This window comes from Euleptes europaea, chromosome 7 (genome assembly GCF_029931775.1).
Source record: "Euleptes europaea isolate rEulEur1 chromosome 7, rEulEur1.hap1, whole genome shotgun sequence".
NCBI lineage: Eukaryota > Metazoa > Chordata > Lepidosauria > Squamata > Sphaerodactylidae > Euleptes > Euleptes europaea.
The window spans coordinates 30207113-30222034 of NC_079318.1; the positions used below are offsets into that span (position 1 = coordinate 30207113).

Below are 14922 nucleotides of genomic sequence, written 5' to 3' on the forward strand. Positions count from 1 at the left end.
GTGAACAAAACTGTTATAGATTCCAAAGACCACCTAAATTTACAATAATCTGAATAGATTACCTAATATTACAATAATCTCTAGCATAATCTAACTATCCCACTTAACTGGAATTCTAAATCTTAAACAGTTTCTTTTCTACATTCTTACAGAATTAACACCTTGCAGAAATACTTGCTACTCATTTATTCTTAGAAAGCATAAACTAAATCAGTGCACCTGTCTCTTGAGATAATTTATTATTACTACTGTTAATTGGAACATAAATTTATTAATTATTAACATGACTAAACATTCCAAAAGTGTATTATTATTTATTAGCCATTAATTGGTAAAGCATCTACCAGAGTATTTATCTTTTTTCATTGAGTGTCCTCATTCTTTGACACTCATTTGATTTCTCTGTTTTTCAGTTAAACTACTGCCAGTATCTTTTTGATATAATCCAGGCCTCTTTCTGAACCACCTGAAAACCACACTAGCTTGGTGCTGCATCAAATTTATTTTTTGTAAAGCATATATAGATATCCAAGTAGAACAGGCCATTCCTTGGTAAAGATCTACAAAAGTTCTTTTGAATACATCACCAGCCATTGTGTAGCAGTTGTTCCTTAAGGTTTTTGGCTAAATCCATGACAGTAGGGTTTAAGAAACCTTCATTTATTTGTATCTTTAAGACTGGACTCTTTTAGGGCTGGACTCTTGAGCACATTTGTGCCTAGGAGGCGGGGGAGGCCTGTAGTAAGTAGGTCAAACAAAATCATTCTCTCCCACTAGTACAGGAAGTTAGTGGAGAAAACTGACTGTTAGTGGAAGGACTGTGTGTGATTTACAATAATATACAAATATAATCACTTAAAATATGATAAAATATTATATATACATACACAAACAAAATATAAAACGCAGGTTTATTAAAAAATATACTGTTTCTGTTGAGTTCTAAGCTTGCTGGATACACACAAATGCACCAAGATCTGAAACAGAAGGGGAATTCCCAGATCTTATCCACTACACAGCTTGAGACTATACTTGTTTGATTTTTTTCATATGTAGACCGTATGGAAATAAGATGTCCACATGTGGATATCCAGTTATTTCAAGGACTAGACAAGTAGAATCCTGCTTCTTCGATATGCATACCTGGTATGTTTGATAGAATTTACCCTATCTTCAAACTCATAGAAGAGGCTTGCTGGTATCTCAATTTTTACGTCAGTTCAACAGCAACAGCAATTTACTGCAATCAAATTGAATTATTTGCTTCTTGGGGAAAAATCATTACTTTTAATTTGTCCTGACCTTACTGCTAAATTTAATTAGAAACTCATTTTGTTTGGAGATACTATTTTTGCTCACACTGTCATTCATATATTCCAAGGAAATCCTTAGGAAAAACAAACAGAAGTCTTGCAGAACTTTACAGACTAACAAGTACTTAATCTAGCATACATTTTCAGAGTCCACTTTGTCAGATCCCTTGAGAGAAAAAGTTGGCACGTATCTCAAAAAATAGCTCAGCCCCAGAAACTTGTGACTAGCCAATAATTATGGGGAGAGGTCAAGGAAGGATAATGGAAAGGAATGCAACACAGAAGGTTGGTTCAAACGCAACACAAAACCATACCTTATTTTAGCTGTTGTCACTTAGTGAAACCATTATTTCACAAGCTCAGATGATCAGTGAATCCTGGCTTCTGTGCTTGTTCCTCTTTCCTCTGCCTGCCCACCAGAGATCCAGCCGATAACCAAGCCAGAATCCAACAGATGATAAAGCCTCATTGTATCAACAACTTGCTTGTCACTGGCTGGGCAGTCTTACACTAAGGGGATTTTGCTTCCAAACCTCATACCTCTGCTTGGAGAATAAGGAAGGAAGCCAGGTTTTCACTTTAACTTCTTAAGAATAAACTGAGGGAAAAAACACTGCCAATTTCAGTACCACTTTCCTCACAGAAATGCACCAAAACAAACACACAGGTGAACTGTGTTAAATGCACTTTACTGAACAGACAAAGCAAGTTTCCAGGAGTAACAGCTATGAATAACTTAGGTTGGATATATAAGAGCGCAAGGAGAAACTTTGCTGGAGAAAACACTGGGATGGGGAGTTCGCTTTCCCTCCATCCAGCACTACTCCAAACCCATAGTTAGTGTAGTGGCACAGGTTTGTTTGGTTAATTAACTATGCTAGTTTAATTAAACAACAGTTTGACGTTACATCTGAACCAACCACTGAGGGTTATTTCACACGTTTCATTGCAGATATACCAATAAGTGTTTTTTCAGACTCAAGGTCAAGAACCCTAGAAAGTAGATATAGAATATAAATGATGGAGGAGGAGAAGAGTTGGTTTTTATAACCCGATTTTCTCTACCTTTAAGGAGTCTCAAACTGGCTTACAATCACCTTCCCTTCCTCTCCCCACAACAGACACCTTGTGAGGCTGAGAGAGTTTGGAGAGAACTGTGATGAGCCCAAGGTCACCCAGCAGGCTTCATGTGTAGGAGTGGGGAAACCAACCTGGTTCACCAGATTAGAGTCCACCTCTCGTGTGGAAAAGTGGGGAATCAAAGCTGGTTCTCCAGAATAGTGTCTACCTCTCCTAACCACTACACCATGCTGGCTCTTACCAATAAAATAGCACTTACCAATAAATGCAGTGACTTTTGGATTGATGATGCCACTTGGTAAGAGATGAAAGTCATACTCCACAGAATCCACTACAACAGTATGTCCAGCGTTGTTGCCTCCCTGTAAATTAAGAGATTTTTTGTGAGTTCCCTGAAAATGGGTATGAAGAACTTACATTAACTAACCTTGATCCTTTCAGACACATCGTTTCCAATTATTCCTTTATGGTTAAGTAAGTGTAGACTTCTTTGAAAACTCAGAGCAGAAGGAGTCTTCACGGTAAGTAGTCCAAGGATCATTCTTTGAAACCAATTTAAGAGTTCTTAACTCACAGTATGGACAACAAATTGATCTCTTGAATGCACTCATTTGACTGATTGTTTATCTGACATCTTTCCATTCTCATATACATCCAACGCTTTTCAATTAAATTCACAGGCAAAGTCTAAAATGAAAACTGTTTCTCGAACAGAACTAACAAGCTTAGAATATGCATAGCTACCTTCAGTTGCTTGGTGCTGAGCTTTATTTACTTATTGGGCTGATGACGCAGACCCAAAAACCCACATGTGCTGCTGGCAATAGTTTCTAAAGCTCCAGGCAAACTCAAATAACTTTCTAATATATCCCACACAATTTCAGGGCTGATTTTTGTGGTTACCACAAGATTTGTTATTGTAGCCTTGTATTGTCCCCCTGTACACCACATTGGTCACACCACACCTGGAGTACTGTGTGCAGTTCTGGAGGCCTCACTTCAAAAAGGATGCAGACAGAATGGAGCGGTTGCAGAGGACAGTTATGAGGATGATCAGGGACCTGGAGCCAAGCCCTCCAAGGAAAGGCTGAGGGACTTGGGAATGTTCAGTCTGGAAACGAGGAGGTTGAGGGGGGACATGATTGCTCTCTTTAGGTATTTGAAAGGCTGTCACTTAGGATAGGGCAGGGAGCTGTTCCTGTTGGCAACAGAGGATAGGACTTGCAATAATGGGTATAAATTACGGGCCGAAAGGTATCAGCTGGATATTATGAAAGCTTTTTTTACAGTAAGAGTAGCCCAGCAGTGGAATCAGCTGCCTAGAGAGGTGGTGAGTTCCCTCTCACTGGCAATCCTCAAGCAGCAGCTGGGATGAACACTTGCCACGGATGCTTTAGGCTGATCCTGCATTGAGCATGGGATTGGACTAGATGGCCTATATGCCCCCTTCCAACTCTATGATTCTATAACACTCAGCTCCAGAATTCTTCATCCCCAATCCAATCCAGTATCTTCAATTGCCTATCTAGATGTTTCATCATTGTCTTAAGCTCAGTGTCACAGATCAACATTTCTTTTTCCTCCCAAGCTTCTTTCCTCATATATTCCTCAAGTCCACTGACAATGTGACTATTTACCCTGCTGATCAGAAACAAAATCACTGTTTTTAATCTTTTACTTCTATATCTTCTTTGCTCCCCATGTTTAATCCATTACCAAGTAATGTTGCTTCTCCCTGTACAAGATAGCAAAGACCATTATTCATCTGCCCTCTAAATAAAAAGTCTAGTTCTCCAGTTTTGACTACTGCATCTTTCTTCTTTATGGATTTCTACTGTTAACACTTCATCTTTCTCATGTTTATTCAGAACTCTACTGCCAATAATTCTCTTGTTACTCTGACAACATGATGCTCCTTTAAATCACCATATTCTTTGATCAGACAAAAAATCCAATCGAAACTCCCTCTTTCCCAAGCACTTGAATAAAATCAAATTATTTACTGTACCAAAGACTGCACATGAATAAAAAAGGATCAATAATGAGGCACTGCCCCTCTCCATTGACAAACTGTGATCGTCAACCAGAACAATCAATGCTATTTCCATTCCAAAACCTAGCCTGAAGCCAGAAAGAAATGGGTCATGGGCTGACCTGTTATCCACCTGCTCAAGTAATTTAGAACTTTTGTTCATTTTATCCACAAAGGAGGCAATTCATGGATTTGTTTGTCTCTATGAACAAATGCTAAAACACAAAGAAAAACACCTTTTAAAAGTTACATTGTGTTGCTCTTCTGCACACAGATGAACACACATCATATAAAGATTTGTATAAAACTCTAGACTATGTGTGTGTGTTAACCAATTAGCAGAAAGTCCAACACATGAAAGACCAATTTGACTACAATGTCATAGTACAGTACTCCACATTATTTCCTTGTAGGATGCATAAGCAACCCACACAGACACCAGTAATACAGATTTATATGTTTGGAAAATATTTGCTTTTCAGTGTTTCAAAATTAATTTTAAGACCACAGAAAAGCTCGATTAAATCATATTTGTTCATCTATTAGTTTTTTTAATCCTGCCCTTTCTCCCAAAAGCTTAGAACTTTCCTTCTCCATTTTATCCTTAACAAACACTGTGTGGTATGAGATAAGTCACAAGCCCAATATCTCACAGTGAACTTCATTGTTGAGCGGGGATCTGAACCCCGCCTCTCCAGTCCTAGTTCAAATATTTAACCACTATAGTAGAATTATAGAATCATGGAGTTGGAAGGGGCCATACAGGCCATCTAGTCTAAACCCCCCTCAAGGCTGGATCAGCCTAAAGCATTGGATTTCATCAAGAACCAAACTATACAAGAAATACAGAGAAATACTGTGCAAGAAATACACAGCTGCTAGGTAATGCTGGGGATCAGGGGCTCCCAACTTTGCGGTACCTGTGGACACTTTTGGAATTTTCAAAACAATGGGAAAAAACCCCGACAAAATGGTAGCCAATAGAGGTGTGAGAGACCAATCATGAAATGGCCATGGAGGCTGAGAGATTTAAAAAATGTTAGGAGGTTCCAAAGCAAGCATCCTCCTAAGATGGAGGCAGCTGTTTTCAAATAGATGCTCCCTGCAGACACAAAGGCTCTTCTGAAATACCTTCTTCTCCAATGTAAGGAAAGTGAAGGCTGACTCTTTGCTCTGGGGAAGAGCGGCTTCAGGGGAAAAGTTAACTGGTGCCATGAAATAACAATGGGGAGCATTATGACACTGGTCTTAGAGAAATGTAAGACCATACTGAGATTAACAGAACAATGGTCTGCCTCAGTATAAGGTAGCTTCATTTATTCATGTATATTACTTTTTATGCCCCCCAACTTAGGGCCCTCAAGACACCAAATAGTCAAAACAGAAAAACAACTTTCAAAATCCATATGGGTAGAACAATTGAACACAACTAGACAGAACACAGAAACAAGGAATGTCAGTGAGGAAATCCCAAATGAAACAGAAAATTTATCACCCACTGATAGAAGACAATGATAGACAAGAACAGAAATCTTCCTGGATTTGAAATTCCATAGATTTGTTGCCACTGCCAAGGTGGCTCTTTCTCAAGTTGCCACCCATCTAGCCTCAGATAGTGGGGGTACCCAAATATAGTGTTGGGTAGGTTCATATGTAAGTTGGCAAGGTATTCTGACTCCAAGCCATTTGGGGCTTTAAAATGCCAGTACAAGCACCATGAATTGGGCGCAGAAGCCCAATAAGCAGAAAATGTCCATGTGATGTGTTTTTCCTTTAAAAAACTTGTTTTGCTTGTTTTGGTTTCTACAGACTTTTATTCACTATGATTCATTTTTTAGTCTGGCTGTTACAAAAAGCATTTTTAAATTGAGTTGACCATCACATTTTAAAATTTCTGTGCAAGCCACAGGCACAAAAATGAACCATACTACCAGTTCCATTTGTGTGGAGAATTTAACAGGAAATTTTGTTTCCACCAAGTGTCACATAAATGGTACCAGAAATTTGGCTCATTTTATTCAGGTTAACAGGCTGGCTTTCCCTGCTTATAAAGTCATCACCCATTTCTGTCAGCAGTTTCTCAGACTGAGATTCCAGTTCACTTCTTTAGCAAAGTCAGCACAAGCCCACCCCCTTTGTCTAGTTCACTAGTCTAAAATGTTTTAAATAAATAATAAAAGAATCACTCAGTAGTGGTGATCTGCTTTCAAGCTTTCACATATCCCTGTTTCAGAAATTAGAGATTGCCTGCCCTGGAGACTTCTGCAACAACACTTCTAACCCACCATGAATGTCAAGTGCTCATTAGATACCATTGCACATTCAATTAACACATCATTATTTTTGAAAAAATATTTAAGAATTAACTGGAAATTTCTGGCAAATTAATTACAATAAACATTTGTGAAGTCTCTTCAACATTGCTCATCCAAAGAAAACTACAGACCAGTGTCCTTACTTGTGGTAGCCTAATCTAGCAATCTGTCTTTCTGCTGAAGTTTTGGGAGCTGGGTAAACAATGCAGGCACTCTAAGTCTGAAAAGGGTTTTCAATCTACAGTAGTATGGTTTCACCTATTAGTAAAAAGGGTCCTTGGTACGCAGGACACCAAAATAGGAAGGGCGACAGAGCCAGCTACCTGTAGGTATGCAACAAAATCCTAGAGGTGAACCTCCTGCCCACCCTCCAAGAATACCCCATGGATTGGGATGGGTCTTTCGGTTGAGTACTTCTCCACTAAAACATATAGTCAGAGATAGCATACCTTTCAACACACTGTCTCTAAATCCTTCCTCTCCATGATTACTTTGGAGATAAAAGGAAGGCTAAGTTCTCCTTCCTTTCAAAGCTATCACTGGGGTAAAGGGCTTACCTCATTAACTTGGAAGGGTGGCTATACAAGTATACAAGACAGCCAAGAAAAACCGAAAACCCCTTCAGCCATTGTATATATTAAAGATGCTGTGGTACAGAGTTAGAACACGTGTAGAAATATCATTAAAAAAGACTTCCCATGTATCAAAGCCAGATCGACATTAAAACGACAATTATACACACCTCCAGCACTGCAGCTGGCAGGTGCTCGCTGGTAATGTTAGCTACACTTACTGTGGATATCTGAAGAAGGTATCTGAAGTGAGCTGTAGCTCACAAAAGCTCATACCCTGCCAGAAATTTTGTTAGTCTTTAAGGTGCTACTGGACTCTTTCTCTTTTCTACTGCTAGTGACAGGCTAACACAGCTACCCATAGTGATCTTACTATGGATATATCTGATGAGATTAACTGACTCACAAAAGCATATGCTAGAATAAATATTGTTGGTCTTTTAAGGTGCCGTTGGCCTCCTGATTTGTGGATATATCAGTTATCAAGATTCCTAAAAGCTAAGAGCACATGTGACACCACATCCAGTCTCGAAACTATCATCATATTCTCTTATGTGTGAGACAGTGCGATGGCAAGAGAATTGGATTTACTGTACATCAGGGAGACTCAAGTTCAAATCTCTATTTAGCCAGAATGGCTTACTGAACAATCATGGATCGATCACCAGTTTTCAACCTAATTTGTCTCACAAAGTTATTACAAGGATGGTGAACAGACCATGTATGCCACCTTGAACGCTCCTTGTAGGACAGGTGGGATAATAATCAGATCTGGGTATGCCAACATCAGGATAATTTTCCATGCAAAAGAATAGCCAAGCAAGCTCTCGGGCCTTATTATGAAGAGAACCCAATTTCTCAAAGACTACTACAAAATGGCAATCATAATCCTTGGGGACCTGAGCTGCCCTTATCACATTTTAAAGTATTCATCATGCCATTCTAAGAAAATAATGATGTCTTATAGTAAATCTTGACTTTGTGGAAAGAACTGCAAGTCAAGAGCCAGTGTTGTTGTTTTTTAATCAGCAACTGGCTCAGATTGTTTGCTTGAAACATGAGAGCAATCCCTGACTGCCAGGTGATAATCCTAAAATATTCTAACTAGTCAACATACACAGTAGTTAAATAAACATATGTCAAGTGGAAAATGAGACAATATTTTAACAAATTAACACAATGCTGCAAGATAGTGTTCCTTTCTAGCACTCCATATTATAAAGATTAGTACCGCATAATTTCTTGTAGCTGTATCTGATTAAAAAATGGGTAGGAGAGGCCTATTTTAAAGATGCAGATGTCATCAGCAGAAGGTGTTGCAGAAGGCATATTTAGTAGAACAGAACATATACTGGAAAAGGTATATTTGGTAGAACAGAAATTCTTAGAACACTACAAGTGTAAACCTATGATCACTTTCCTGAGAGAAAGTCCCATTGATTAAACTTGAGTAGGAATACGAGTAGACATGCTTAGGATTGCTCTCTCATAGTACAATCCTAAAACAGAGTTATGCCAGTGTCAATCCATTGGGTTTAGGTTAACTCTACAAAGGATTCCGCTGTAAGAAGCCAGCCAAGCCTCAAATATGTTTGTTTCTGATCATATACAAAGTGTATTCAGAACAATCAAAGCAAATATTATAAAACAAGTGGAGACTTGCAAGAAACTTGCAGAGTTAGGTGGGCAAAAGCTCCCCCCACCCTCCCTCTGTCCCCTTCAGCAGCACCCCAGGCTTCCTTTCCACCCTCTGTCCCTCTCTCAACAATTCACTGAGGCTGGCTCACTCACTCACACCGCTCTCTCTGAACAGCATGCCGAGCCTCACTTTCACTCTCTCTGCCTCAATGGTGTGCCAAGCCTCATACACACTCTCTCAACAGCACACCAAGCATGATATCTGCACGCTCTCTCTCCTGGCGGCTCATCTGGAGCAGTCCGGGCAGGCACGCTGAGCCTTTCCCCCCACCCTCCCTCTCGCACCCCCCCATTAAAAAAAATATAGTGATGCTTTACAGTAGTGAGTATTAGAAGGACTGTTTGACCAGAGACTTATCCCAGAATTTGGACCATATTGCACATACTAGCATTATGAGAGCAACAATCTGATTAAGGGAAAAACGTGTTCTCTCTTTTCTCCTGAAGAGCTTTACAAAGCATGCTACAACATGGTATCAAGGCACATCATTGGAAAATTTCACCTAAACATGATTTCACAGTTAGTGGAATATGGTGATGGCAATTATTCTCTCTCAGGTTCTAGTATTTTAGCATTTGAAAGTATATTAATACAACATTATAGAAAAGCATAAAGCAGAACTACATCATACCAATTGTGAAAAAAACAGGATTATTGCTGGTTGATAGTGCTCTCAGTAACCTATATAATGCAGGTTTGAACCACATGTTTATTTATGGAAAAGAAACTTAATCCATCTAATTTTAGAGTTCTTGATAGACATTCAAATCAGGAGGCAGGTGCAGATATTCATCTGTGTTTTAACTTGCTATTTGGAAAAATAAATTTAAATTTAGAAAAGAAACATTTAAAAATTAATTCCTACATATGAACTACATAGGAATAATTTTTATTACTTATAGTCTGCCTTTCTCACTAATTTAAGGTAGACTGCACAATGTAATTCAATGCAATCAATATTGGGTTACAGCAATCTGGAACAAAGCATAAAGTATTAAACATGATATGATTAACAGAGCAATCCTAAATGGCCTTAGGAGCTGGCATGACCTCTGAGCTGAAATTAATGCCACTTGTGCCAGTTAAGTGGGCACTAACTGGGCACCAGGGAGCCGCACAGCAATGCCATGCAGTCGCGAGCACAGCTGCCACATCAGCGTTTCTCTGGCACAAGGGCTCGTGCCAGCACCAAAGGGGGCATTCCTGAGGAAGGGGCTGACTTTTGGCACAAGGGCTCGTGCCAGCAACAAAGGGGGCATTCCTGGGGAAAGGGCTGACTCCCTGAGCCCTTTTGCCTCGGGAACACTCCCTTTTGCCAGCATGAACTTTCACCGCATTTTCAGCTTGCCCTCCAGTCCCCATTTTTCTTCGGAACCGTGAAGAATATGGAGTAGACCCCCATCCCTTTCTCCGGGTTGGGGACCTTCTCCACGGCTCCTATGAGCAACAGATGGTGAATTGCTCTGGCGGTTCTGGCCCTCTTTTCTTTCTTTAGAGGAAAAGAGGAAGAAAGGAAACGATCCCGAGGCAGGGAAGAAAACTCCAGGAGATATCCCTGAGAAATTATCTGGGATACCCATGAATCCGGTTTGGATTTGGCCCAAATGTGACTGAAAGCCTGAAGTCTCCCCCCCCCACTCTCAGTAGTGAGGCGTCATTGTGAATTGTTGTTTTTGGGAAACTTGTCCCCTTTGTCAGACCTAGTGTGGCCTTGTCTCTGGAACTTCCCCCCTTTCCGAAAGGACCTGCTCTGATTCCAGGAGCTGTTCTGGTTCCAGGAGCCCTTTCTATAATCTGCCCAGTATCTGGGAGGAACCTTGGAAGAACGAAAGGACGGGTAGGAAGAGGATCTATTCTCCTTCCGAAGTTGTCTCGGGAGCACGTGCTTCTTATCCCTAGTTTCAATCAAAATCCCATCCATTTTTTCCCCGAAAAGTCGTCCCCCTTTGATGGGGTATGACATGAGGATGGTTTTGGATCTGAAATCGGCCGGCCAAGCCCTGAGCCATAGAGCCCTTCTAATAGACGTGGTGGAAGCCATGGCCCTGGCCGTAAAAGACATTGTGTCCAGGGATGCATCTGCCATGAGAGTAATGGCGCTAAGCACTCTTTCCAGGCCTCCGACTACCCTACGGTTCTCGGCTGGAACCAGTTGTAGGAGCTTTTTGACCCACAAATAAGAAGCCCTCGCAAAAATGGAGGTAGTGGCGCTAGCCTGGATGGCTAGGGCCGAAGCCTCGTGAGCCTTCCTTGCTAGCTGGTCAGTCTTCCTGTCCAACTGGTCACGGATGGAACCTACCCCATCCTCAGGGATCAACCCAGGGGTCTGAAGGTCAGCCACGGGAGCATCTACTACATGAACTTTTAACATCTGCATGGCATGGGGAGCCAGGCTATAGTGTTTTTTGACGTAGGCCGGAACCTGCTTGTTGGATGAGGGGATATCCCACTCATCTGTAAGGGCCCTAATGAAAAACTCTGGGAAAGGAACCAGATTGGACTGAGTTCTCCTTCTGGGAAAGCACTCCTTTACTCCCTCTTTGAATTTAGACTTGGGTTCCTCTGAGGACTGTTGTTCCTCATTAAGATCCAGGGCAATCATAGCCTTTGCCAGTAACCCTTGGAAGTCCTCCCCCGAGAACAGCCTGGGTTGTTGGTCATCAGGGCGAGGGGTCTCGTCCTCGGAGTCGAACTCCCCTTCCTCACGTTCTTCTCCTGCTGACTCCTGGTCAGAGGAAGGAATATCCTGATGGCTAGGGGAGTCAGAGCCAGATTGAGAAATCTGCTGTGACTGTGACTTTCTGGCGGCTTTAGTGGGCCATAAAGCGGATGTCTCTCCTCTGGATGTCCCCCCCGAGGTAGATGTACTGCCCTCCTCCCCCACGGAACGGGAATGGGAAGCTGCAGTGGAAGGGGATCCTGAAACCCCGCCAGAAAACTGGGGCAGGCGCATTTGAAAAGCCTGAAAGGCTTGCCACTGCCTTTGTAATGCTATATTAACCATGTCGTTGGCCTGATCTGCGGTTAAAAATCTCCCTGTTGCCGCCTCTGAGGTGGGAAAGGGATTAAAAAATGGTTGATGGGCAGATGCCTGCTGCATAGGCATAAAGTGGCCCCCTATAGGCCCTAAGGAAAAGGCGGGAAGAGGTACTGCAGGCTGCCTTTCTGCTTGTTCCGCACGGGGGGGAGGGTACGTTACCACCTCCCGACGGGAGACCTTGCATTGCCACGGGATCCAGAATCGCGGGCGAGGTCGCTGCTGAGGAGGGCTGATTCCGCGAGTAGGCAGTCGGGTCCTTCCCGCTGGCTCTCGCTGCGCCGGAAAACTTCCCGTTGCCGCGTCTCCTGCGTTTAAGACTGGCAAGGGTCGGGGCTGTTTTTCGCGCCTTTTTATTCCTGGGCTGTGTGGTGACTTCCCGGGTCTCCAGCAGCTCTCCGCTCTCCTCTGTTGCCAGCGCGGGTCCGCTCCCGCCGTCCTTAGACTGCGCGCTGTTGCCAGGGGCGAATTGGACCAGCCCCAGAGAGTAATCTTTCTCCGAGAGAAGATCGTCTTCTCTATTCAAAATGGCGTCCGCCATTTTCTCCCCCCCCCCTCTTCTTCCCGACACAAGACTGAGGACGACTCCAGGAAGGTCGGGAAAAAGACACCGGGTAGGTAGGGTAGGGTGGGGAGGTAAATGGAAGAGATAGAGGAAAGGATTGAGGGAAAAAACACACTAAAAGCCTCTAAAACCTAAACCTAATCCCAGAGCTGTGAAGATCACTGCTCTCTCCACTAGGCAGGACAAAAGACTGAGGAACAGAGGGTTAGTGTCCCGGTAGGGGGCAGCAGGAAATCATTTTAGTCCTGCCTCTCCAGATGGGGCGTGGACAATAACCCACAGCTACAAGATGCCCGAGCCTCAGAGGAGAACATTTTTGTTATATTATCATCATTAGGTAAAGATAGTTCCCTGTGCAAGCACCGGGTCATTACGGACCCATGGGGTGACTTGGCAGACTATGTTTATGGGGTGGTTTGCCTTTGCCTTCCCCAGTCATCTATACTTTACCCCCAGCAAGCTGGGTACTCATTTTACTGACCTCAGAAGGATGGAAGGCTGAGTCAACCTTGAGCCGGTTACCTGAAACCAACTTCCGTCGCGATCGAACTCACGTCATGAGCAGAGCTTGGACTGCAGTATTGCAGCTTACCACTCTGCGCCATGGGGCTCCCCACAGTCTATTTATCTTTATAAAAATGCGCTCCGGGACAACTACATTTTACATAGTATGCAGAAAGAGAGAAGCACGGGAGACTTCCTGACCACCGCAGGCAGAGCGGGTGAAATAGGATTGCTACATCTAGCTCCCAGACATCACCATGCTACAGCATTCTGTACCAACTGGAGTCTCCAAGTTAGGAGAGAGTTATTACTTACCTAAAAATGGTAGCCACTGAATATAAGCAAATTGTTAAAGTCTATGTAATCTTTAAACATGACCATCTATCAAAGATATTTTTAAAAACTGGTTTTCTATTAAAGAGAGATAAACATAAAGAAAAAATCTGACTTCAAAAGATTAAGCAATAAGCAATGAGTCATATTTTAGATTTGTTATTGTAGCCTTCTACCAGAACCAGGACTAGCAAATTAGAGGCATGGGCCTTCAGGAGATGCCATCCTGAATCATATCAGGCTTACTCCCTGAGCAAATACAAGTGATCTTGTACTTTTATTTTATGCTCTCAACAATCTGCAATATGTTCAGTTTTGGATTATGTTTATGTATCTATCACCTAAACAGCATTTTCCCACCTCATGGGGAAACGCTGCTGTATTCAGTAGTTATTGGTCCTTACTTCTGAATATACATATTCCAGTACTGCACATGTTGCCTCAGAAGTAAACACTACTTTGTGCAAAAAAAACTTGTACCCCAAAAAAAGTGCATAGGACTGTAGAATTAGCCTACATGTAAGTGAGCTTGTTTAATATCCTTGCATGTGTCCCAAAACATTTTTTCTGTCTTTTGTCCCTAAGCAGAAACAAGTGTTGTATTGCAAAAAGTATGTGAGCTGAGTGACCAAAGGTTTTAGACTATATGCTTGCTTTGTATAAAGGTTCAGTTTATTATCTAACCAATATATTTTATTTAAGTTAGCATGCAGTTAGTTAGGTATGCATGCCTGTTCAGGAAATATATGAATTTCAAAATAACTTGTTAGATCTGTACCTGGAAAATAACCTAATGATTGTGATATTGCTGCAATCATAGGAAGTGTAGCAATTGCATGTAGGGAAGTACTTCAGCTCCACTACTTCCCATCTACATGTACTTTTGCACAATAGCCTCAGGATAAATCTAGTGACAAAGGCACATAAGTGAACTGACCATAAAGCCTAAGTATATTTATGTGCAAATCAAGTTACTCTGAAAGCAGTAACATTTGCTTTCAAGTAAAATGTATTTAGCACTGGAAAAAAGCTGCAGAGAGTAAGAAGAAATGTACGCTCATTTGAAGATACTGTTTATATCTAAATATTCTTACAGAGTTGTACAAATATTTCCAATTCACATAACATATTTGGGATGTAAATTACATTTACTAAAGCAACCATTTAAACTATTACAAATTATATCATTTATCATTAAAACATTTAAATTTATCATTTAAACATTAACAGACTCACATTCTACTCCGCATAAACATAGTCTTGCATATTATCAGCGGTTACTGATCTTGGTTAAAAAAAATAATATGTTCATGTGCTTCAGTGTCAGTCTGTGGGTGAATGATTAACATCAGCACTATAAAACACAGGTTTCTGCAGGCACAAATTATTCTGGAATACACAGGTAATACTGACAGTTTCCTCAAGCCCTGGAAAACATTTACAGCAATAAATTATATCCACTCTTATTTGAA

The 14922-nt window shown here is 41.5% G+C and overlaps 1 protein-coding gene across 1 annotated transcript in view; it reads right to left on the minus strand.

Annotated features, from left to right (window-relative positions):
• Positions 1–14922, minus strand: part of ADSS2 (adenylosuccinate synthase 2) — a 35741-nt gene that overhangs the window by 13437 nt on the left and 7382 nt on the right. The window contains exon 2 of the mRNA XM_056852359.1: positions 2653–2755. Coding sequence (XP_056708337.1) covers positions 2653–2755 — 103 coding nt within the window. The remainder of the gene's footprint in view (positions 1–2652; positions 2756–14922) is intronic.